We start from the raw sequence: 25439 nt of genomic DNA, 5'->3' as shown, positions 1-25439 counted from the left end.
TGAGTAGCTCCTGAGCAGCTATACAATAAAATATGATATTCCCTCACTGCCAAGTACAACAAAAGAACAGATCTTTAATCAGGTTATTCAAGCAAAGTCACACCTCTATCATAAAGTAAAATACACAGCAAAATTGAAATTAATTAACATTTTGAAAGTGTTCGTATTGATCACCACTACATATAGTTAAACTGCACTTTTGAAAGTGTTAAATATTTTATATTATGACAGAGCTACAGTAACTCCTGAAAACCCATGGCAAGGTGGGTCTTCAGAGAATCAACTTCCAAGGCAATGGGTACTGATGAAGACTTTTTTCCAGTGACCCACCTTTAACAAGGTATAAGCCATCGCGACCTAACAGCAACAATGTTATTGCTTATTAAGTTTGCACTGCCCAGCCAGTTGGTTAACCTGATGCCTGTAAAGATGTGACAGAATGTTCATCCAATCACCCTCTGAGTTTTTTTAAAGTCTTTGCCCTTTCCCAAATGCTGTATATTAGTGGTTTTCCACCCAAAAACACTACTCAATTACAGTTATTTTAGTAAATGCTTACGTTACTTTTCACCCCTGGGCATAAGTGACATAAGCATAACCAGTGGGCTCCAATAGCAAAGAAATAAATGTTCATAAGCAGTAATCATATTGAAATCAGACAGATAATAAATGAGAGAAACAAGATACATAAAGTATAAGTTGTAAAGAAAACACTGCCCAACCTCAGAATTAATAGTATGCTGATTTTTTACAGTACATTCGCTTGAAGCTGTTTTGAGATTGTTTCTTACGTGTGTTCATTTAAAGCAGTAAGCGATTTTTTTTTTAGTATCGTATGCTCACAAAAGCAACACAACCCATCAGGGTCTATGTTATCTTGCCTGTAAGCTGGCCATTGATTTCAGTGGAAAAGCAGAGCAAAATCGCTCCATGAGAGTTTTGCCACCATCAGTATTCGATTCAGTGGATATGCTCATCTGCGAGGAGGTATGTGAGAAGAGGGGCGGAGCTACGGAGCTCAAACACGGAGAAAAATAGGAAGGGAGGGGGCATAGAGTTGATTCTACAAGGTTTTCGTTGAATGTTACATACTCGAGCTTTAAACAAATGTGATGTTCATGAACGCATCACAACATAACCAACAGCATACCTGCACTGAAGCAGTGTTACAGGTATCCTAAAAAGGTAGCTAGAGTCCTGTTAAACTCAGTAGCTTTCCAAAGTTTCTGTGACAAAATTACTCATGTTTAGTCACTTTTGGCTGGAAGCTGGGCTATGTAGGGTCTGTTTTTGTCGGACCAGGAGTGGAAAGAAGTTAGCAGACTCGTTGTCAGGATCCCTGCAGACAGACTCATTAGAGAAAGTCAGATATTGCCACAGGTGAGTCATGTTCTGATTAAAACATCCAGATTAATACTAATTATTGACTAGTCATATGACTTTGCAGAGCTATTATTTCACGTATACCCCCCCCCCCCCATATGATTTTTTTAAAGTATTTTCTAAGTGCTGAATTTTTACCACATCTTTTCCAAACATTCTAGTTTTACTTTGCACACAGAAGCACAATTATTTCACAAAACCCAAAATCTACCAGGGTCTAAAATTATTAAACCCTGATGCTAATACTCAGTTGTCTCCTATTTGTTGGATAGTCATTTGTTTTAGACTCAGAAGGGTCTCCTGAGGAATCCCAGCCCACTCTTCTTTGGCCAATCTTTAAAGCCAGTTTTAATGGGCAGCGTGGGGCTTGGTCTTCAGTTCACCCCACAGATTTTCAGTGGGATTCAAGTCAGGGCTTTGTGCAGGCCAGTCAATAACGCTCATTTTGGCCTTCTGGAGGTACTTCTTCATCAGGAGTGACAAATGTTTAAGGTCGTTGTTGTGCTGGAAAATAAAGCGATGTCTCAAACCCAGTTATGCAACTGACTGCGTGAGGTTTCCCTTAAGAATCGTCACATATCCTTTCTTCATAATTCCCTACGAGACTCCCGCACTGAAGCATCCCCACAACATAATATGCCCACTGGAGTGTTTCACTGTGGGGAAGATGCTCTTTGGGTTATACGCCTCTCCCTTCTTCCTTCAAACATAAGCAATGTCTTTATGACCAAAGAGCTCTACTTTTGTCTCATCTGACCAAAAGACACACTTCCGATGTGAATAAACTTACTCCAGGCTTTCCTTAGCATACTATAGTCTGGCTTGAAGATGTCTCTTCTGCAGAGGTGGAGTTATTTTTATCTGACACCTCTCAGTCTTACTTGATTTTACAAGCTTTGAGCATTACAAAGTTAAAGCACGTCATTGTTTGTACGCTGACGCAACAAAAATGTAAGTTCTGGAAGGGGCTAATAATTTTGACCTTGCTAGTTTTTGTGAAATAATGTTGTTTCACTGCACAAAGTAAAGTAATTTAAGCATCCAAAGTAACTGGGATGTTTAGAAAAGTTGTGTTAAAATTCCTGGTTCTATTTAACAGCACTTTTAGAAAGTTTTCATGGGGGAAGGGTAATAATTTCATTCTCATCTGTGTAATATGCCATGATGGGATGGGTTTTTATGTAAACAACACTGATCATTAGAGAACTGTAAAGTAAATGCTCAATATGCAAAATAAACAGAGTGTTGCTGTAATATTTGTGGCTGAAGTCAATATCATGTGAACTAAATGGACCACACTCTTTCTGTATTGTTTTTTAAGTGTAAATCCTTCCAGAAGTTTTATGTCTCAGAAAGAGGCAGAGGTGTTGTTAAAGAGGAGGAGGATGAGCGTCAGGAGTTGTTTTTCTTTTTGTTTTATACAAAGCTGTAAGTTATTCCCACGAACAAATTAGAAGTTTATTTTTATTGTAATGTTCTAGTGCTGGATGCATGCTGATAAGGCGGGTCTCCAAATGAACGAGAAAAGGATGAAGAAAAGGGTAAGAAGTCCTTCACAAATGCCACCTTCACCACAGACCCCAGGACCTTCAGGGCCTCCAAAAGAGACAGTCCAAGTAAGAGAGAAGAAGGGGACTGTCTCCCATCTGTGTGCAAACAGGTACAACTTAAAACATCCCTTCGGAGACAGAGGAGTGTTGGATTCCCAACAGTCCATCTAACAGCCACATTTACAGCATGCCAGAGGGCCAACAGTGGAAATTTGATAAACAAAATGACAAAGCAGCAGTTGTGCAGATTATCGAGCATTGATTTCATGAGTCAGCAACATTGATCGGTGGTTTGGGGCCCCCCAGACAAACTTTGCTTCAGACTCCATGTAAGTTTGGGCTGGCCCTGCATTTCTTTCTAGACTGTTCTGTATAATGGGGTTTTATTGGTGATCTAGACAGATCTATACCTAAGCTCTGATTTTCATTTTTAGATCTTGTAAACAATCTTTGTGTATAATTTTGCAGATATAGAGGTGGGTAAATAAAGCTACATTTTTCCTGGAATAATATTAAATTACCAATGTGTATATATTTTAACCCTCACTGAATGAAGCCAAGAATGATAAAATTTTATTTTGAATGAAGCCTTACTGTTTCAACATGTAATAGTAAGCTTAATCCAATAATATAGGGAGTAATTATACTTCTAAGATCTAAAATATGCTGAAATGATCATTATCAGTGGAAACACATGTCATTATTTTTTCTGTTAGTGTTTGTTGGAGCGCTCTTGCGGGCCATTCAGAGCTGTGAGCGCTAAAATGTTAACCACTGCTGCACATATATGTTCAGAACACCAGCCCACACTATGGGTATGAATATCTAACTTGCTAGATTTAAAAGTTAACCTTCAACTTTTTTGCAATTATCTGAATGGGCTCTTGAAGTTTTACATGTCAAATAATTTAGCATTTTTTGATATTTTATTTCATATATCTAAATGAAGTTGTATTTAAATGTAGCCTTACTACTCTAATATGTAATATTAAGCTTCATCCAATAATATGAGGAGTTATTTCACTTCTAAGATCAAAAATATGCTGAAATTATTAGCACATAAAGAGAGGGAGGAGGGAGGGGAGTGGGACCCATGTGTGGTTTTTCAGGTTTCGCTTTCCATTCCAAAAAAATTCCCTTAAGCACAGGAAGTATGATCTAATCAGGAAATTGGTCCGCAGAGTATTTAAGGCGTAGCGAGCCTTCTTTCTTCACAGCTCTTCAGTTAACACATAGTTGAAGATACAGATCTTCATTAGCTGAACCAGGGTCTTATCATTCTCACAACAAGCAACAAACGACCTCAACCATGTCCAGCATCCTCAAAGTGTTTCTGCTCCTGGCTGTCATGATCTGCATCTCTAAAGCCCAGCGTAAGTCTTCATCCTTTTTCTGTTATCTCACAACTCTAACAACAGGAGTAGTTTATTGATTGCATTAGAAGTATGCACCTGCTCAGTAGTGGAGGAATACATTTTGATTTTGACCTGATTCAGAGATTTGTTTTGTTGCAGCTAATGTATTCATTATCATCACTGGCAGGACTGTGCACAAGTAAAAGGTTCTCATGACTTTTATTAACATTTTCTGTTGTTTTTTTCTAGTCCATGAGTCCGGACAGCAGTGCCTGTGTCGACGAGTCAGGAGAGGAATCAATCCCCGTTCTGGTGTCAAGGACATTCAGATTTACTCTGCAACCATCTTCTGTGAAAAAGTGGAGATTATGTAAGAGACATTTAAATCATCATAATGTTTTGTTTCTTTAATAGCAGTATGTTATTTGCATTTTTGTGGGCTTGTACCTTCCTCTGTAAATATGCACATAGAAAAACTGTGATAAATTTTAAGCTACTTTTTTAAGATCTTTAAAGGGCTGATACCTCACGTTACAATGTCATATAATTTAAACCATAATTTAAACCATTGTGGTATAAAAAAATTAACGTCACGTTGATTGTGTGTAAAAAGCTGAAACAACTTGCAAACATAAAGCACATCCTAATCTCTAAAATCAGTTTACATTTACACTGTAAAGACTTAACATGTCATCTAATGATCAGTCTTTCTGTCTGTATCATTCATGCATGACTGAGAATTTACCTGAGCTCAACTGTCCTCTCTATTTCAACAGTGTCACCGACAACCAGGGCCTTCGTTACTGCCTGAACCCAGAAGTCCAGTTGAAAAATGTGCAGAAACTCCTGACTAAAATCATGTGAGTATATTCTCATATATGATTTGGGTGACACCGTGCCCCCTCTGCTCTGTTAAAATCAAGCGGCAACCTCCTGTCCTGAAAAATGAAGCCAATACGGAAGTGCAAAAAATTGCAATACGGCGAGTGTCCACCTGAGGCTGACTGCAGGAACACTGAAAGTCCCATCTGGACACCTGTTAAACAGCCGGTTTTTACACTAGAAATAAACTGGTTTACAGCCTGGTTCAAAAAGCAAACGTGTCTCATTAGCTAGTGTCTTATTGTGCTCTCACTGTACAAGGGGAGAATTTTTTTATACCACAATGGTTTGAATTATATTTAGGAACAACATCACTGTGGACTGATTGGCACGTCTCATTTGACTGACAGATAGCTCGACAGGCAGAAGCTACGTTTCTGTCAACCAGAATGCTAGCTAGCTGACAGGAAGTCCAGCTTAGTGGGCAGACCATTAGATTTGTCCAAAGTTTGGTTGAGACAGCAATTTCAATATGGAAGTCGCCGCGGTTTGGCTTCAAGAGCTGTTTGAGTCTGCCTATTGTAAGCAGACGGCTGACTTCACACAGGGTTTGTCCAGTTCTTTCTACTGTCTATGGTTGAAATGTGGCTAATTTGTCTCATTCCTGTCACCTCCAGGGCCAAAAGGAACAAGGCCACCACTGTCAGCACCGCCAGCACCACCAGCAACGTCAACACTGCCTCTCTGTAACTCTTTGACAAATCTCAGATGACCTCTGACTCTGACTTCATGCACCTTAAAACAAATGTAGATGTGAAAAATCCTTTGCCTATTTATGTTCTATTTATACTCACGTGCACGGACAGCATGTTTCTAATTTATGTCCTTTTTCATCTCTTAAACTGATGTACATGTTGTGAACCAAGTATTTCTGCATTTTTTTCTGATGTCTTTTTATAATAAAAACATAAAATAAGAATATCGAGTGGTCATCTTCTCTTTAAGGTTGAATACTGGCTGGCCCACATACCAACAGGGCCACCTTGTGGTTTAAGGCTGCAAGTGCAGTGCATAATGTGTGTCAGTGTGGCTACATGCAGATTTAGGCTGCTGAGTGTTAAATATCAGGGGGAGTTTCCCTCTCAGGTGTCTCTTACGCTCTATAAATGGGTCTTACAAGTATTTACATGTGACACACCAGAAACCAGAGCTGCAGGCACACTGGCATTAAAACAGGGTCAGTAACCGGCCAGCAGCATGAGTGTCTGCTCTCCTGGGACAGGGGTGGCTCTTATCAGTTCAGTCTCATAGGCTGTCATCTGCTACACCCATCACACATTTTACACATGCACACAAGCAATGACCCGCTGACCTTCTTTTACACATTTAAGTGTAAGATGATCTTTTTTTTTTTTTTTTTTTTTTACCTCAAATACAGATCTCAATGTGTAAAATGGAACAGCCCCATAACAAAAGTACAAGAGTTGAATTTTCTGACAAATATACTCACTTTAAATTTTGTTCTCTGGAAAATATGCTGTGAAAAATAAAAGCAGAAGTTTAAGGGAAGAATATGTCAGTTTTACATTGTTAAGGCTTTTTAATATTAATATATTCTGACCTATTTTGAGGGACTGTAACAAAAAAACATCCCAATGAGTAAAAACAGAGAGTGTGGGTGTTCATTTTTTTATTATTCTGGCACAAAAAATGTAATAATAATAAATGAAAACTGATCATGTCTAATCTATACTTACAAATCACAGCCGTATGAAACATGGATAAAATCTTAATGAAAAAAACCCATTTGATTGCTGCAGGATATTTTCAATGCCCTTTGAGGGCAGTTGTTGTATTGGAAAGGCTGTCTGAGATTAACTTTTAGTCAATCTAACAACAGGCCAAACCCACCCAAAGGGTCCCTGAAAGACCCAGAAAATGGTTTTCTAGCATGAGCTAAAGTTAATTATGTCAAATGTAATATCACCAAGGAGGACAGGACAATAACAAGCAAAAAACAGACCCCTGGTAATGAAAACTCTGATGAAATTGGATTAAAGTGATTAACCAGACTCCATTGTTGGTGCTGGTCTATTAGACATTTAAAATCCATATTTCTCTACTGTGCATATCAAATATGTCAATATATTCACCAGTCCATTTCAATTTAATCAAAGTATCGGTAGTGAAATAATATAAGTGTTTGTATTATTGTACAAATTGTCCAATTACAACCCCAATTCCCAAAAAGTTGGGCCACTATGTAAAATGTAAATAAAAACAGAATGCAGTCATTCTCATAATCTATAATTTATTCATAATAGAACATAAACAAAATATCAGATATTAAAACACTTTACCATTTCATGAAAAAATTTTGACTCACTCAGAGTTCTGTGCACAAGGAACAAGGCTGGAGGTACATTTTAATGTTTGTGATCTTCAGTCACTCATAAGCAGTGTTAATTTCATCAACTAAAACTATGACTAAAAATGTTTATCGACAGCCGTTTTCCATGACAAAAACTAGACTAAGACTAACAAAATAGATCTTTGATGACTAAAACTGACAAAAATTAAGTTTAGTTTTCATCAAGATGATAAAACTAGACTAAAATGTGGTAAATCTGTCAAAAAAATGGCACATCTGTATCTATTCTGCATCTCAGCTGTAGAAAGCAGGGACCCCAGGATTGGCAGAGTGCATAGAACACACAACCATGACTTGGTAAATGCTTGTACTAAAAGTAAAGACTAAAATGTGATGACTTTTTATGGACTAAAACTAGACAAAATGCTTTCTAGACAAAAAGAGTTTTTGTCGACTAAAACTACTAAAACTAAAAGGGGTAGAAATGACTAAAGTGTGACTAAAAGACATTTCATCTAAAGACTAAGACTAAAATTAAAAATAGCTGCCAACATTAACACTGCTCATATGTCATGCATTAAAAACCGGCATGATTCTGTTCTGGGAATCATCGCATGGGCTCAGGAATACTTCCAGAAATCACTGTCTCTCACAACAGTTTGCTCTGTCATCCACAAATGGAAGTTAAAGCTGTATCATGCCAAAGCCATTAATACCTATTTTCATCTTATTTGGGCCAAAGCTCATTTATAATGGATTGAGGCAAAATGGAAATCTGTTCTGTGTTCAGATTACTCAAAATTTGAAATTCTTTTTGGAGAACATGGATACCGTGTCGTGTAGATGAAAGAGGAGATGGACCGTACAGTGTGTTATCAGCGCACAGTTTAAAAGCCTGCATCTCTGATGGTAGTGCCTATGGTGTAGACAGCTTGCACATATGGAAAGGCACTGATGCTGGAAGTTTAAGAGCAACATATGCTCCCATCCAGACGTCTTTTTCGAGGAAAGGCCTTGCATAGCAAGCCAATGATAAACTGCATACCTCATCTGCCACAACAGCATGACTTTGCAGTATAAGAGTCTGGGTGCTGAAGTGGCCTATATGCAGTCCAGAACTTTCACCAGCAGAAAAAATGACACATCATAAAATGAAAAATCTGGCAAAGAAGACCCAGGACTGTTAAGCAGCTAAAATCCTACATCAGACAAGAATGGGACAGCATTCCTCTCCCCAAACTCCAGCAAATGGTACCTACACTTCCAAGATTTTTTAGACTGTTGTTCAAAGAGGGGGTGATGCTGCACAATGGTCAAAAAAAAAAAAAAACCTGTCCTATCTTTACTTTTTTCACGGTTTCTACATTTCATGTGATGTTTATGTTCTATTGTGAATAAAATATGGGTTTAAGAGATTTTTTATTTTTTATTTTTTTATTTTACACAACGCCCCACACAGGGAATTGGGGTTGTCAATCATTTCTAACAGGGTACATGTTTTCACTAAAAGTGACTAAATACACTAACTTTAAGGAGTAAAATTACACAAATGCGAAAAAAGGACATAGATCTAATCACTAAGACTACATTTGGAAAATTAGAAATGTATTAACTTCTTAATTTATTCAATTTTTTTCCACTTATTTATTTATTTGATTTTCATTTTATTAATTCATTTCTTATTTATTTTTTTTATTTTTTCTATTTCTTGATTTAATTTTTTGATATTGATATTTCTTTTAATTCTTTTAGTGAATTTATTGTCTGCAGTGTGCAGTGTGTCTGTAAAACTTTTTTGGGCATCACTAAATGCACTTTAAAAAATATATATGCCAGTAAAATAAGTAACTATCACGTTCATTGCGTTCAAAAACAGCATAAAATTGATTTCATTCTGTGTTTATCATTAAATTTACTATTCCTATTTTCACTTGAGTTCAAAATCATAAATGTTGGTATAATACATGATCATGACAAATATATATATATATTCTTCCTTTTGTAGAATTATTTGTAATCGCAGGGTTTAAACTGAGAATATCCAACAATCTATAACAATTTGGCTCTTCGATGTTGGCAACCAAAGTTGCCCATCCCTGGCCTTCATCAATGAGTTTAAAAGTAAGTGCAGTGTAAATCATCAGTTATTGTCTTTACAGTATGAGTATTATGAGGTCAAATACGCAACACAAATTAAAAATTAAATCAAAGGATGTAAATTATTATCCTACTTTTACATAACAGTTTCCAGATTGTCAACCTTTAGTTCAAAATTTTCCTGCGTGTCAGCCTCAGGGTCTCATTTGATGACGCTAATAACACCGTTACATTGCAGCGTACTTGTCATCCTTCAGGCTGCGGGGTTTCTTGTTTCGGATCATCACTTCCTCCGGCTCCTCGGGGTGCGTTCACTGCATGGACGTCAGCACTCTGTTTACTCTGTGCATGTCCAAAAGTCATGGATGAACCAACCGTAGAACAAACACACACTATTTGTTCATTCAGTCTGACAAAACGACGCGACTGGGACAAAGAAATCACTGCAGTTGTGGAATAAATAAGACGGAAGTGGAAATATTTACATGTAAGGTAAGTGTTAAACTCAGTGTCGCGTGCATGACGAGCTATTATCCTTCACGTGAACGCTACTAAATGACAAAACAGTAAAGGTAAATGAACTAATATCCTACTGAATGTAATAGCTGTGAGATTCGCATATTAGTGAGGCAAAACTCCGATTGTTTTCGGTGTGTCTTTCTTCTATGCTTGTGTTTTAATAACTGTAGTTTAAAGGGTTTCGTTAGACGTTTTTCCCAAACGCCCAGTGCGTGACTCTCTCCGGTTCCTGTTTTTCGCAAGTCACTGTTTTTGGCTTCCCACCGTGCTGACGTGAACAGCACTTTGATGTCAGCTTTCTGCAGACTGGACTGCTAAATAGCACCGATGAAATATCCTTGTAAACTCTTAACATCTGCACACCTTCTTAAATTCTACCAATCAGAATGTATTTAAATGAGGAAATGCATGCCCCTTTATATAAGAGTGATCTCAGAGAAGGCTGATAAGGAGCTGTGATAACAGAAGTGCAGGTTCATACACAAGAGCAGTTATAAAAGTTGCTTTCTGATTTTTATTTCAAACAAGCTCTATCCCTAGGACATGATTTATTCTAATAAATGGGCAGCTTTTCTTTTTTTTTCCTTTCAAAGGAAGTTCCATTTCCTGCTTTAAGTAATTTTTTTTTTCTCTGACAGGGTCGGCTATCTGAGAGCATGACTAGTACATTATCTGACATTAATGTCTGTAACCAGACTCCTAGCCTCTATTTGTAGTAGGTCAGAGACAGGACATTGTGCACTGTAAACACTCATCTCTTAATATCTTATTCTTTTGCTTAACCATGGGTTGCATTCATTTTACTAGCCTCATACCCTCCTAGCTTTGTGACATTATTGTGTGTGCTGTTGTGACTCCCTTTTCTTTCATATGAGCATTTCTCTGTCATGGGTCTAATGACCCTTTAACACTGTCGTGTCATGTGATGCTGCGGTCAGGTCTGAATACAGACGTAAAGCAAAGAGGACCTCCTCAAAGTCACCCTCCTCAGTCACCTGTGGGCAGCCCTTCTGATCTGTTGTTAAAATGGCCTCGAGGCAGGGAGACATCCCAGGTATTGCAGAAATCTAGATTCAAATAAATCAACATAGCAAGACAAATCAGTTCATTTTGAAATGATAACTCATTTTGGTTGTGTTCTAACATTTCTTTCTACCTCACATTCCTCAGCGCTTGAGTCAGGCACATCATCCGGACTCTTCGGCCCCTTATCGTCCCCAATTGGAATGACTCGGCGCAATATCAGCTATGATGAGCATATGGATGCCCCAATGCATTCCCCACCTCCAGACCTGACTGTCAACATCTTATGGAAAGATCCTGTCATCCCAAAGCACAAGTTCAGGAACACTGCAGAGGTGCCTTCCTGTTTGTTCTGACTGTCTAACCTAATCCATGCTCTGAAGCATTACCTGAACAAAACACTGTTTATATTGGCTTGTGTGCAACTTCTTCCTGAGGGTTAGGTGCATTAGATGCATGCCTGCACACATTTGACTTGCTCGCCTGTTTGTTATGTAACTGGTTTGTAAGCTAATCCTTACAGTGTAAACTTTTGGAACTAGGAAAGCGAAAGTGGGGGGAAGTTGGTGACTGCTGAGGTACCATCGCCAGTCAAGTCCCCAGTGCCTGTTGTGAAAGCCAAAGCCACCTCTTTAATGAACTCATTGATGATCAGTAAGTCAACAAACCAACTGAACAACTCAACTGAAGAATGCTTTTTTCAGTTTGAATATCTAGACATGCATAGGCTCAGATAAGTCAAGTGCCTTCACAGGATTATGTAAGTTATGTAAGCTTTACCAATGATTGTCCAATTGGCTGCTGTCTTGGAATCAGAACAATGATAAACAGACATCAGAGTATCAGTTGGCTATAGCTATTGAAAAGAAACATTGACCAACATTATCCACAGTGCTGACTGTATGTCCATCCTTACCCAGAGCAAACGCATGAAAACCTGCAAAGGTTTGAGCACCAAGCAGGCCTGACAGATGCCGGGTATACTCCCCACAAAGGTCTCACTGCTGAGGAGGCTCGTTTTCATCGACTTTGTGATGGCACACTTCCAGTAAGTATTAACAAAAAAAAGTAGAAGCTTTGATGGGCCATACAGCAGAAAAAAGCTGCTATCTGGCCTGAACTGAAATCATAATAAGCTGCTTAAAAAATACATTATATTTGACAAGTGTATCATAGGAAAGCACTACTGAATAAAAGGAATACATGTCCTACTACTGGTGGTTGAAAACATATTGTAGGTTCCCAATCTGGGGTCCAGACTTCTCTTGGGGGGCAAAGATATTAGTAGGTGGAGTTTCATCTGCTCTGGGGTCATAAAATTTAAATATGCACACATAAACTCATGTCTTGATAACACACTTTGGATGTTTTTTTGAATGTGTTTTAGAAACAAGTTTGTGTTTGCCTATTCTTCTGGGATTTTTTCAATCAATCACTCAATCAAGTCAATCAATCATTATTTGTATTGTGCTAGTTCATAATAAATGTTATCTTAATACAGAAAAGGAGCAGGTCATACCATACTCATTAGCCTATTTACAAATACATCACCCAGCAGTTGTCTACCAAGAGCAAAGCACTTGGCCACATTTAGCAATGTAACATTGGGAAGGAAAAACTTCCTTTTACTGACAAAAACCTCAAGCACAACCAGATGCATGTTGAACAGCCATCTGCCACATCTGTGTTCAGGTTAGGTTAAACATGAAGACAACTGAAGTTGCTGTACATTTTTTCAGCAATGTATCTATGTTTTGTGCTTTAAGCCTTATTGGATACAAGCAGTAGTGGCGCCAGATAATTTTTGTTCCAGGTGCTATGAGGTGCTCATTTTCTTCAGTGATGGTTAGGTCTGGGTATTGTTAAGAACCTCAAGATTTGATTCGATTTCAATTCTTTAGGTTGCAATTCGATTCGATATCGATTCGATTCAATATTGATTTAAATGCTTCAATTTCGATTCAGCAAGAAGTAGATATACACAAATAAACTGTTGACAATTTTTAAACAATTATTTTCATGCCCATGTGAACATATTTGGTAAGTCACCTCACATTTTTGAGCAATAAAACATCTTAAAATCAAAATTTGCACAATAATAACTTATTTATGAAGTACAAAAGTAAAGAACATGACAGTTCTGTATAAACACTGAAAAAAGTAATGTGTATGCAAACTTAAATAATATTTCTTTCCTCTTGGAAATTGTGATAAACCTCACATAACATGGTTATGGTTGGTTGTTGTTTGGTCGAGTGCGGCCTCCGTCCATACAACGCGAATCACACGCCCAGCGACTCCCACTGGCCAGGAGGTGAAACAATTCAGAGGATTTGCTGAATCGATATTGAATTGGGGAGGAAATATTGCAATGCATTGGTTAATCGATATTTTTACCCACCCCTAGTGATGGTGCTTTCAAATTCAGGACATTTATGTGCTGTCAACAACCATGGCATAGGCTACACACACAAACGCACAATCCATGACACAAGTGTCCATTAAACACCTGTTCTGATACATTTAAATTTCTATGTTTAAAAAGAAGTGCCATACTCAGTCAGTTACATGTCAAGCCTGCCTAACACACAAAAATAATGCACAAATGAGTCTGAGACAGGGCCTGCACACAAGGAGCAAGCTTTACATCTCATTTGGTGCATGCAATGATCAAACAAACTCCACTGCCAGCTAACAACACTTATTAGTGTTGATAAGTCAACAGTAGGGTGATTTTAAATCCTTCCCATTACACAAAAACCAATAAGAAGTATGAGAACAACACACGGCAGTAGGGGAAAAAAACACTCTTTACTGTCTTCATTTAAGAATAATCAGTCTGTTATTATATAGTTGAAAATGAAGGCAATGATCCATTACCACATCCTTGTCACTAATGCTAAACTAGCAGAAAGTTGTGTTCTGCTTCAAGGAAAAAGAAGGGTCAAAAGTTAAATGCATGCTGTGCTATTGGCTGAATTAAATTGAATTAAGCCAGTGTAATTCACAGTTTATTCATTTAGTTATTTATTCATTAATTTATTCATTTAAAGAATGTTCTTCACTTTGTCTACATTTGAATTTAAGTGTATAAAACTAGTGTAGATAAAATTAGATAAGAAAATAAAATCAAAACAAATCAAATTTCTGGGGGGCAAGGTTATAATAGTTAACTAAAACTGAAATGTAAAAATACTTTGAGTTTACTGGAAAAAAACTAAGCTTTACAAAAAAGGAAAATAAATAAAAACCTGTATTGTGCGCTTACAGAACTAAAAAAAAAAATGAAAGAAACTTCAGGACAAAATGCCCTTCATTTTCATCTTTGACAACAGCATACTGACTGACATGTACAACTCTGCCTGGGAAGTGTAAAATGGTATGATTTGATTGAGGAAGACTTCACAAAATGGCAATTTTAGGTCTTAAGTTATATTCAAATATCAAATGTGAATTTATAAAATGAAAAGTGAAGAGTAGCCCTTGCAACAAGTATCCCTTATTGCTAGAAAATACTAAAACTAGTACAAACTTGACTAAAACTAAGTGTTTTTCCAAAATAAAACTAGAACAAGAGACCAGGAGTAAAACTAATATTTAAACTGGAATTGAAAGAATAACTAAATAAAAAACTGCATCTGTTATAACCTTGCTATGGGGTGCTAGGGGGTACTTTGGCTATCCTCCAGCATCCCTGAGTCCCTCCTTGGCATCAATTGGATTCAAGTAGTAAGGACTGCGGGGATAAAATGGTGGCAAACATTGCTTTCAAACACCTAACAAGTGTATGCCAGGTACAATTCATAAATATAAAACAAGGTTGATGCTGATGTGTCAGCCAACTGGAAGGATTTGGCTGCAATCTTTGTTTGTGTCCATGTAGAAAGTTTTGCCTAGGCTCTGCGTACACCTCTATGCATCAAACAGTGACTTTGTTTTTCTGCACGAAGGTTGGGGGCTTTTTTTAGTAGATTTTTCTTTTTTCCCTGAAAACCATGACCCCACCATGAATCCCCATGCTCACGTTTTAAGTATCATAGATTGACCCTTTAAAAGTACAAAAACAAGTCCAAAGTATTGTTATTGTAAACACAGAATCACAAGAGCACTATCAGGGTTATTCAAAGTTTTAAAAAAAAAGTTTTCTATTTTATTTGATATAAGCCAATATTCTTTTGAGGAAATTATATTTTATATATAAAAAACATCACTGTAATCTTTGAGTGATTACCGTTTAAATATGGAACAATATCTTAGTAAACAAATTACGTAACCTGCCCTCTGCTGGTTCCTCTATCAGCAGTAGTGTTGCCAGGCAACGCCCAAAAATGACTGGAACCTTCATATATCTCAAACGGACCAATCACGGAACTCCTAACAGCAGAGTTGTTTAGGGGCCCGTTGCAGACGCTATCGTCTGTGTTTTTCTGAAAAATTAGACCCTTAAACTTCTCAAAACAGCCAATGATGGACAAATTCAAAGAAAACACAGGACTGGAACGACACATAAATTGTATTATTAAAAGGTACGTCAAAGATTTTTGTGCTAAGGTTGTAGCCGTTTGTTTATGTCAACGGCCTAGAAGTAGGCCGCTAGTAAGGCAACAACGTATGCTAGCTTGCTAAACTCCGATCGCACTTGATAACTTAACCCGAACCGCAGACTATCAGCCTTTATAAATATGTGTTAAACTAATAAGAGTGGGTTCTAAATCAGTAAGAGAATGGCGCTTTCTGTACTAACTACATTAAGTACATTAGGCATATCGAGCTTCATACCGTTACGTTAGCTGTTATGTGGCAGCCCCACTACCGTTAGCTCAGCTGGTGGTGGCACACTGCAACAATTATGTAGCTCATCAAAGCTTAATAGCACTGTAGCTTAATATTATGTAATCTAACACAGTTAAAATTAGTTTTGCTCATTTTCTGAAGACTCAATCTACCAATCTGTCAGTATCGTGCTATTATCTATTTGGTTATGTTACATTTTATTCACAGTCGTGTCAGTAATACACTCGGAGTCAGTAGTATTGCATGGACTTGTTTTTGCCTCTGTATCCACGCTACAAACCCTTCTTAAGCAAACAAACGGCTTTTTGTCTGCCAAAATTTTGTCCAGTCATGACTAAGTATACTCTGGCTGAAGTCCAGCAGGGTACTGACCCAGTAATACTGGAGGGGTTTAAAGCCACAGGGATGCTCCTTGTGATTCATTTGCACCATGGCCACTGCTTTGAGCAGACCGGGGGACCCCAAATACAAGATGGATATGAATTTGGAAAGGCGCTCAATACATGGATGGAAATGTGTTCCGATTGGATGGAAATTTAACATTAATTATATTTTTCAAGAGACTTTTTCTGAAATAAACATTGATATAGAGGCAAGTATGCTGGAAAATGTTAAGCAGTTAGTTTTAGTGCTGTAATAAGGATGTAGAACTGGTGTTTGCTCATATTTTATATTGTATTGTGTTAACTGAAGAGAACTGGTGCAAATCTGAACAGTTGCGTTCATTTGGACCGATGATTTGCAGGTAGAGCAATGATTTTGTCACTACTGAAGCCATACCCGTAAAATACTATTATTTTAGTCAGTGTAGTAAAACTTAGATGTGCGTGGTTATCAGCATTTTTACTCCTACTTGTGTGTAGCATTTTTCCTGATATTCAAGTCATCATTTTATTCTAGTTGCTCTCTTAGTGCCCACCCCCTCAACCAGGCTGTATTGTCACAGGTGACAGAGGAACGCTGACTTGACACAATTGATCAATTTTGATCTACACTCCAGCAAAACACTGCTGACCTTTTGCATAGTGTATTCAGGGATTATTTGCTCAGTAAATAAGATCAGTGATGTGGTTCTGACACATTCATTTCAAACATGTGCTGTTAGTGTCACATTGACAGAAGGAAAGTAAGTATCACAACTATACTCCTTGTGTGGGGTACTTTACTGTGCCTAAGTTAAAAAATAACAATTACCTAACTGTCTTTTTTTTTTTTTCAAAGAATTCATCGTTATCTAGTTTTAACCATTTGTTTTATTGTGTATGCGCAGAAGTTGAGAATGCCAAGCGGGGACTTCAAGGAGGACAGGCTTACACCATCAGCACAATCCACCCCAAGTTGCACCCCTTCTGTCACCCCCTCTGTCACCCCTAGCGTCACCCCTTGTGTCAGTCCCCACTCATCACCGAATATTAGTCGCAGGTAAGTGTTTTGAATTTTAAAGCTTATATTGTTAATTGTCCTTAATCTGATGCTAAAGATTGCACTTTGCCCCATTTCTGTGCATTAAATATTTTCTGTTGTATTTGTATTTTGTATTTATCTTGTCATGTGCTTGCATGTTTATGTCTTGGTCTTGCCTGGGGGAAACACAGGAGCTGGTTCCAGTTGAGTCCTGCATCTCTTCTAGCAACCCCAGAACTCAACAGCCCCAACCCCAGCACAGACATGGGAGGAAATGAGGGAGGAGGAGGAGAGAGGTGGAGCTTCTTTGGAACTCGGTCTGTGGTACAGAAGTCCCCCACAGATCCTGGATCTGAAGGTGGCACAGGTGAGAGATCTGTACCCATCTGGATTTTATCTGTATTGTAGGATTATTTTCAATGCAAAAAATTAACATAGAAAACTAGGATTTTCTAACCAAGATTTTAAAAGTATCCAATTGTAAAGATGCAAAAGCCACTTCCCCAAATAGGAATGGGTGGTAATACCGTGTACCAAGGTATTAAAAATAGCCAGGGTATTGCTTTAATTACTGTTACTAAGAAGGTGCTGTGTGATAAGTGAATATTTATATGTAATTCCTCTAGACTATGCATCCTTTTCCACGTAGCACCACTGTCTCTGTGTAAAGAGGCTTTAATAGTGGCGTCAAAACTCCTGTTAATGATGTCAGGCTAATTTGGCTAACAAAAGTCCTGCAAATACAGGTACTTCTCAAAAAATTAGAATACCAATAAAAAAAGTTCTATATTTCAAGCCTTTATTTCTTGAAATGGTGATGATTATGGTTTACAGATAAGAAAACCCAAAATTTAGTGTCTCAAAAAAATATTATAATATTACATAAGATCAATAAAAAAACGGATATTTTAAACAAATATCAGGCTTCTGAAAAGTATGTTCATTTCTATGCCTTCAATACTTGGTTGGGCCTCCTTTTGCATGAATTACTGCATTAATACAGAGGCATGGAGACGATCAGCCTGTGGCACTGCTCAGGTGTAACAGAAGCCCAGATTGCTTTGAAAGCGGCTTTCAAGGTCCCAGAGTATGGAAGAAGAGTGGAGAGGCACAGAATCCACGTTGCTTGAAGTCCAGTGTGAAGTTTCCACAGTCACTGATGATTTGGGCTGCCATGGCATGGGCTGGTGTTGGTCCACTGTGTTTTCTGAAGTCCACAGTCAGCGCAGCCATCTACCAGGAAATTTTAGAGCACTCCATGCTTCCTTCTGCTGACAAGTTTTATGGAGATGCTGATTTTTATTTTCCAGCAGGACTTGGCACCTGCCCACACTGCCAAAGGTACCAAAAGCTGGTTCAGTGACAATGGTGTTACTGTGCTTGATTGGCCAGCAAACTCACCTGACCTGAACCCCATAGAGAAACTATGAGGTATTGTCAAGAGGAAGATGAGAGTCACCTGACCCAACAATGCGGATGACCTGAAGGCTGCTATCAAAGCAACCTGGGCTTCCATTACAGTGCATTGCAGAGCAGTGCCACAGGCTGATCGCCTCCATGCCACGCCGCATTGATGCAGTAATTCATGCAAAAGGAGGCCCAACCGAGTACTGAAGGCATAGAAATGAACATACTTTTCAGAAGCCTGACATTTCTGTTTAAAATATCCTTTTTTTAATTGAACTTATGTAATATTCTAATTTTTTTGAGACACTGAATTTTGGATTTTCTTATCTGTAAGCCATAATGATCACCATTTCAAGAAATAAAGGCTTGAAATATTTCACTCTATGTGTAACAAGTCTATATAGTATATGGTTTTCACTTTCAGAAAACAGTGACAAAAAATATTGAACTTTTCATGATATTCTAATTTTTTGAGATGTACCTGTATATACCGGCACATTTATACCAATTCACCATGGCCTGGTGCAGCTCTTGCACACAAAACATGGACTGCTGGTTGTAATGTGATCCAAGGGAAAGTGAGTTTGAAAACACTTTAATTAATCTTTCTGGGTGTAGATCAGTGATGAGAAATTATTAGGTTTATTAATATCCATTAGAGGTGTATCGATTCATCTATGTATATAAATGCATCGATTGGTTGATTAATGATCCATTCAGATGTACGGAAAGTAAAAAAAACATCTATCTAAATCGATGCTTCAAACTACACTTTTATTTTTAAATTCCCCCCACACGTCTGTTGACAGTGTCCACCCCAGGCAGCATCCTCAACAAGGCAGATGCAAGCTAGCTAACTAGCAGCAGCGGCTTCAAGTTTTGTGGCTGAGGGAAGAGAATATCCTCTCCTCCATTGGCTTTGAGAGACATTACTGCAGGACGGGTCTCTCCCCTTACTTTGCATACTACGTCAACATCTTTATCTGTGTACAACCGCTGTATGAGATCATTCAAGGATGAAAAACACTCACATCATTACGGCTGAGGTAGTGCAAGTTGCTGTCTGATGCAGCAGACTCCAGATAAACAGAGAGAGAAAAGTCAGCTGCTGCATGTCTCATTTGATACACTTATTTTATTTTGCCGTCTCACATTAGATTTAAAATGAAAATATAAGCTGTCCAAACTTAACGTGGTTAAATTAGGACGGCTGTTCTCTTTATACCCCCATCCCCTCACTCTTGTTATTAGGCAGCTCATCAAAAGAGTGTCTTTTGAAATAAAATTTTGCTCTAGTCTAACCTATAATGTCATTTAGATGGCTGAAATGCAAAACCTCCTATCTGAAAATTATTTTTCAGGATACCCTATGCATAATACACTGTTTTTGGACTGTGTTACTATAATGTGTCAACAATACGGGGAGCAGCCTTCCTTTATTGTCATCATCCGAAGTGAAATCCGCAAATCAGAAAATCCTGCCGCTGGGAGGTTTTGCACTTCGGTCATCGATGTGCTACATATTTAACCTCATTTAAATCTGATAATGTACAAATTAACTATCTGCCACATTAATAGACCCCTGTGTGAAGTATGAAGGGCTGATATAGAGCAGAAATGTATGTTGAATTCCTCGTGTGTCATTAAGTTGAAGAAAAAAATCTAAAATGGGAAAATAGGCCTAAATATTTATCATTTTTATAAAGGGTTGCAGAAAAAGTCAATATTGGTGCTTTAGAGTGACCTGACGGTGTGAGGAAATACAAATTTTTGGTACTGAAAATGTTTGCTGTTTTAAATCAACATGTTTTAACACAAATGTTGGTAGTAATGTTCCTAATTAAAGGTAATCCGGGGTCTTAGTCTAAAAAAATAGACATTTAGCTACAACATCAAAAGATTGCTACCGCAGTGAAAAGTAGGTCTTTTTCTTTTTGTTAATTATTGCTTAATACAGAGACCTGTAAATGATTTAATCACAGAAACTGTTTTTATCTGTAACTGTGTAAAATTTGTGCATAAAATGGCCTGATATCGGTCGTAGGCCCCTATATCAAATTGAATACAAATCGTGGCAGATTTTGTGATATCGAAAAAATATCGTATCGTTCTCCAAAATATTTATATTGTATCTTATCGGGATGAAACTGGTGATTTACACCCCTAATATCCACAGGTGCCTTTTATAAGCTCTCCATATAAAATGGACTCGCAGGCAGAGTTCACCATCAAAGCACAATACAGAAATAATACTTGAGTCCAATTTTATATATGTTAAAAAGCACAATGAACATTACTTCACATTTCCAGATGCTATAGTAGTTGATGATTATTTCTCATTTCCCTGCGGGGAGGAAGTGAAGGAGGAAAAAAGAGCGCATTTGTGTGAAAAAAGAGAGAAACTTCATTTGAGCCTCTGTCCTACTGTTGCTCATTTTACTTAAATTTATAAACAGTGCTTCAATACGATAATACCGTATACCTCAGTAGAATTTGGGGAGGGTATGATGGCATAAAAAAATGAAGACCACCTAATCCTACCCCTGAACTTGCGTGAAGTAAACAGCTTTTGAAATCAGTGGGGATTTTCCACTGGCAAGGTGTTGCTGTGATGAAGACTTCATAAACTCAAACAAAAGGAATGCACATGATTTGTAAGGACTGTTTCGCTTTTGACCACTCCCACCCCAAGTATGCTGTGCTCCTCTTTTAAATAACAACAAACCACACCTTTTGATAGACACATTAAGGTCATTAATCACCTCCTTGTCTCCTCTGCAGGCTTCTCACTGCAGTCCTACTTTGGCCTGCAGAAGTCCACTACTATTGATGGTAGCAACCCCCAGGTCAACTTCAAGGTGGATGACCCCACCAGCTTTATGCCGCCCAAAATCGAAATCTCTGGCATTGAGACCAAGCGGGTTCCCCCGCGGCCACATAAACTCAAACCTCGGGACATGAATGTTTTAACACCATCGGGGTTCTGACCCTTGACCACCTCTCTCTGTACCACTTCCCTGACTGTTTCCTCCTCCGTCTGATTTCTTGTGTTCTTCTCTGATTCCCCTTTTCCCTCTGTCTCAATGCAAACTCCTTGAAGGTGAAAGAAATGAAGACCACTTAGTGTTAGTTCAGCAGCCCCTGAGAAATCAGCACACTATTACTCCCCCCAGCTACTTAGACAAGCTTGCTTCTCTTTTTCTCTAAGTCCAAACAATCCAACTTCTTCCAACTCAGTGGTCCAAATAAAACATGACATGAAGAAACTTAATTTGTCACCCTTACAGATGGTTCTGCTTTGTGTAATGTTGTCTGTCACGTTATTGGTGCATTAGCGTGCATCGCCTTGCTGTCCTCGTTTCATTGTCTGTGATGGCATGAGACTGAAGTTGAAATATCTTGTCAGTCCCCTCATATCAAACCTGACCAAATATTTCAGTTCATAATACTCAGTTGCCTCACATGTATTATAATTTTGTTTATTTTGAATAAGCTTACAGAGTTGTAGTTGTGTAGTGCTTCTCTGTGTTAGCATGCAGAGTAAAGGGTATGACTGATATTGTGCCTAAACTTTCAGTGTGTTTGCTTTTGGCATAGTTGCCATCTAAATTCTGCTTTTTTTTATGTGCTAAAGCATCTTATTTTACTTAGTGTGAGAAAGTCTGAATGCTGACCTGAAGTGATTTTTTTATTATTGTCGTTTCAATTTAAGTATTTTAGATAGTTTGCTTTAAATACACATTCTTCATTCTAAATAGATGTTAGTTTTTTGCATTCATCACGTTTTATACCGCATCATAATACTGTTGTCAACATGACATAGAAGCAAGCATTGAAGTTTTATGTTTGTATTTATCATTTGTTTCTACCACAGTAGAGAATTCCCTGCTGTTCTATTTGATTGAAGTTGATGAATTCCAGTCCATAATTGCACAAGGGAGCTGTCTCCCCATTATATCTGTAAATAAATCTGATACAATCAAAAGCATGCCTTGTTTTCCTTTCTGTGAGCAAACATATGGAAATGAGGGTTCAAGAAGCTTGTACAAACACCCACTTAGTGTTGGGCAAGCTACTTGAAAAATGTAGCGAGCTAAGCTACTAGTTAGTCTTAAAAAAAATCAGCTTCACTACACATCACTACACTAAAGCTACACCCTGCAGAAATGTAGCAAGCTAAGCTACAACAGCACCCTGAAAGTAGCTATGCTACTTTGAAGCTATTTCCAATTATCATTTTTTATTATTATTATGCTAAACTTTTCATCAGTGCTAATTGTGTTGTTCAGAAGCTCAGTAGAAGAACAAAGCTTTATTCTGTGAATGAAGAGGTAAATATCTTGACAGTGATTATTTGTCTTAATCATTAACTTTATGATCTTTTTCTCACTTTCAGTCTTTAACCTGCCTTCCTCAGATCAGCAGCTTTGCCTGCCTGATGACATGACTGTCACATTCTCTTCTGATTGGTCTAAAATGGTAGAATAACAGAAAGAAATGCTGTAAGAAACCTGGAGCAAGTAAATGTGCACATTTATGAAGTACTACAGTAAATGTTTACAGCACAATTATTTACTTTAATATTGTCCTTTTTTTCCTGCTAGTTTAAGTTCAGCTCCACTACAACAGATTAGGTTACTTAACTTTTCATATTGACTTTTGTAATTCATAAATATTTCATAGAGCTATATTTTAAAGGTGTGTGGAGTTATTTGTCCAATTTCCAGCAGTTTTAAATAATTAAAGTTAACCCTAACTTTATATGCTTAACACTCTATTTAAGCCATTCTTTATAATGGGTAACCTTACATATAATAAAAGTGTATGGTTTCTTCCTTAAATCATAATAGTATTATGTCAATACACTTTTAAATGCAAGACTACTTTGAACATTGCATCATCTAAGATCAATTATCTGAACCCGTTTTCTATTACTTTAATGATAGTATGCATTTATTTTGCCAATAATAGCCAGTCTTCCGCATTATCGGCCTCACAGCTGGAGTTTAAAGCCGTCTTTGATGCAATATCTCCCTCTGCATCATCATCTGATCACTAATATGTTACATTTAGTTTGTGCTGCTGCATTTTTTTCTGTTTTAGTGTTGATAAAGTTGCCTGCTTGTTCTCTAAGGCCGATATATTCACGCTGCTCTGATCTCACTTTATCAATATGAACAGGACGCTATAACATAGCTACGTCATAACTGACTTTAGTGAGCGAGAGGGAGGATGAAACCACTCTAATTGTGGATAAATATTATATTTATCAGGAGTAAAGGTATGCAGAAGCCATTACACTTCATGTTTATGTGTGTTCTTAAAACCACATATCTACCCGTCATCCGTGTCTGTGTCAGAGGGCTCCAGGTAGTAGACTGATCCCATGTAGTGACTCTCGGGCTCCAGCCCCACAATGGGCATACCGTGTCTGACACTCAGTAACAGCTGCACTGAGCTTATAGGTTCGGTTATTAAAGTAATAATTCAGATGCGATGGTTAACTTTAGGGAGGTTATTTAAATGTTATTTCCTCAAGGATTCACCTGTGTTACCCCCGAGTGCACACGGCTGCAGGAACAGAACAGACTCAGCACATTAGACAGTGATGTCACGCGGAAGTGAGAAGTAAACAGTGACTTGTCCGGGTAGCGGGTTGTGTCTTTTACTCATCCTAGACTCTTGGTCGTGACAAACCTGAGCTGCAACCTGCTGCTCTCCGCCTTTACAGGTGCATCTCAAAAAATTAAAATATGAAAAAGTTCAATATTTTTTGTCACTCATTTCAGAAAGTGAAACCCATATATTATAAAGACTCATTACACATAGAGTGAAATATTTCAAGCCTTTATTTATTTAAATTTTCATTGCTGAAATCAGCATCTCCATAAAGCTTGTCAGCAGAAGGAAGCATGGAGTGCTCTAAAATTTCCTGGTAGATGGCTGCGTTGACTGTGGACTTCAGAAAACACAGTGGACCAACACCAGCAGATGCCATGGCAGCCCAAATCATCAGTGACTGTGGAAACTTCACACTGGACTTCAAGCAACGTGGATTCTGTGCCTCTTCACTCTTCCTCCGGACTCTGGGACCTTGATTTCCAAATGACATGCAAAATGTACTTTCATCTGAAAAGAGGACTTTGGACCACTGAGCAATGGTCCAGTTCTTTTTCTTCACAGCCCAGGTAAGACGCTTCTGACGTTGTCTCTGGTTAGGAGTGGCTTAACTCGAGGAATGCCACATTTGTAGCCCATGTCTAGTATTCGTCAGTGCATAGTGGCTTTTGATGTGCTCATTCCAGCTTCAGTCCACTCCTTGTGAAGCTCCCCCAAATTCTTAAATGGATTTTGCTTGACAATCTTCTCAAGGCTGCGGTTCTCCCTTATGCTGGTGCACCTTTTCCCACCACATTTTTTTCTTCCACTCAACTTTGAATATGCTTGGAAACAGCACTCTGTGAACAACCAGCTTCTTTAACAATGATCTTGTGTGGCTTACCCTCCTTGTGGAGGGTGTCAATGACTGTCTTCTTGATATCTGTCAAGTCAGCAGTCTTCCCCATGATTGTGTAGCCTACTGACCCAGACTGAGAGACCATTTAAAGCAGGGGTGCCCAAATACTTTTCAGTGAAGGCCCAAAAATGAATGGAGGGTGGAGGGTCGTGGGCCAAAACTAAACATTCATGTTGTAGTGCATGAAATTAAATATG

At 38.1% G+C, this 25439-nt stretch overlaps 2 protein-coding genes across 2 annotated transcripts; both read left to right on the top strand.

Annotated features, from left to right (window-relative positions):
• Positions 1-4162: 4162 nt before the first annotated feature.
• Positions 4163-6050, top strand: LOC121516624 (C-X-C motif chemokine 6-like). Its single transcript, XM_041797997.1, has 4 exons — positions 4163-4306; positions 4538-4658; positions 5065-5148; positions 5788-6050. Exons 1-4 carry the CDS (start codon positions 4243-4245, stop codon positions 5858-5860), a joined length of 342 nt encoding a protein of 113 aa, XP_041653931.1. The 5' UTR covers positions 4163-4242; the 3' UTR covers positions 5861-6050.
• A 3824-nt stretch (positions 6051-9874) lies between these two features.
• Positions 9875-22714, top strand: LOC121516627 (putative monooxygenase p33MONOX). The gene is made up of 8 exons (XM_041798000.1): positions 9875-10070; positions 11036-11151; positions 11268-11455; positions 11663-11774; positions 12041-12168; positions 17185-17336; positions 17510-17685; positions 21507-22714. Exons 2-8 carry the CDS (start codon positions 11124-11126, stop codon positions 21710-21712), a joined length of 990 nt encoding a protein of 329 aa, XP_041653934.1. The 5' UTR covers positions 9875-10070; positions 11036-11123; the 3' UTR covers positions 21713-22714.
• Positions 22715-25439: the final 2725 nt, after the last annotated feature.

Source organism: Cheilinus undulatus, linkage group 10 (genome assembly GCF_018320785.1).
Source record: "Cheilinus undulatus linkage group 10, ASM1832078v1, whole genome shotgun sequence".
Lineage (NCBI taxonomy): Eukaryota > Metazoa > Chordata > Actinopteri > Labriformes > Labridae > Cheilinus > Cheilinus undulatus.
The sequence above is the reverse complement of the archived record's forward strand: the minus strand, read 5'-3'. Positions and strand labels throughout refer to the sequence as shown.

Excerpts from the sequence above, each read along its gene's own strand:
- LOC121516627 (XM_041798000.1), top strand. The coding sequence starts at position 11,124 with ATGGCCTCGAGGCAGGGAGACATCCCAG. Across the intron at positions 11,152-11,267 it reads GAGGCAGGGAGACATCCCAG|CGCTTGAGTCAGGCACATCA; the intron begins GTATTGCAGAAA and ends CACATTCCTCAG. Across the intron at positions 17,686-21,506 it reads TGGATCTGAAGGTGGCACAG|GCTTCTCACTGCAGTCCTAC; the intron begins GTGAGAGATCTG and ends TCTCCTCTGCAG.
- LOC121516624 (XM_041797997.1), top strand. The coding sequence starts at position 4,243 with ATGTCCAGCATCCTCAAAGTGTTTCTGCTCCTGGCTGTCATGATCTGC. Across the intron at positions 4,659-5,064 it reads TGTGAAAAAGTGGAGATTAT|TGTCACCGACAACCAGGGCC; the intron begins GTAAGAGACATT and ends CTATTTCAACAG. Across the intron at positions 5,149-5,787 it reads AAACTCCTGACTAAAATCAT|GGCCAAAAGGAACAAGGCCA; the intron begins GTGAGTATATTC and ends TGTCACCTCCAG.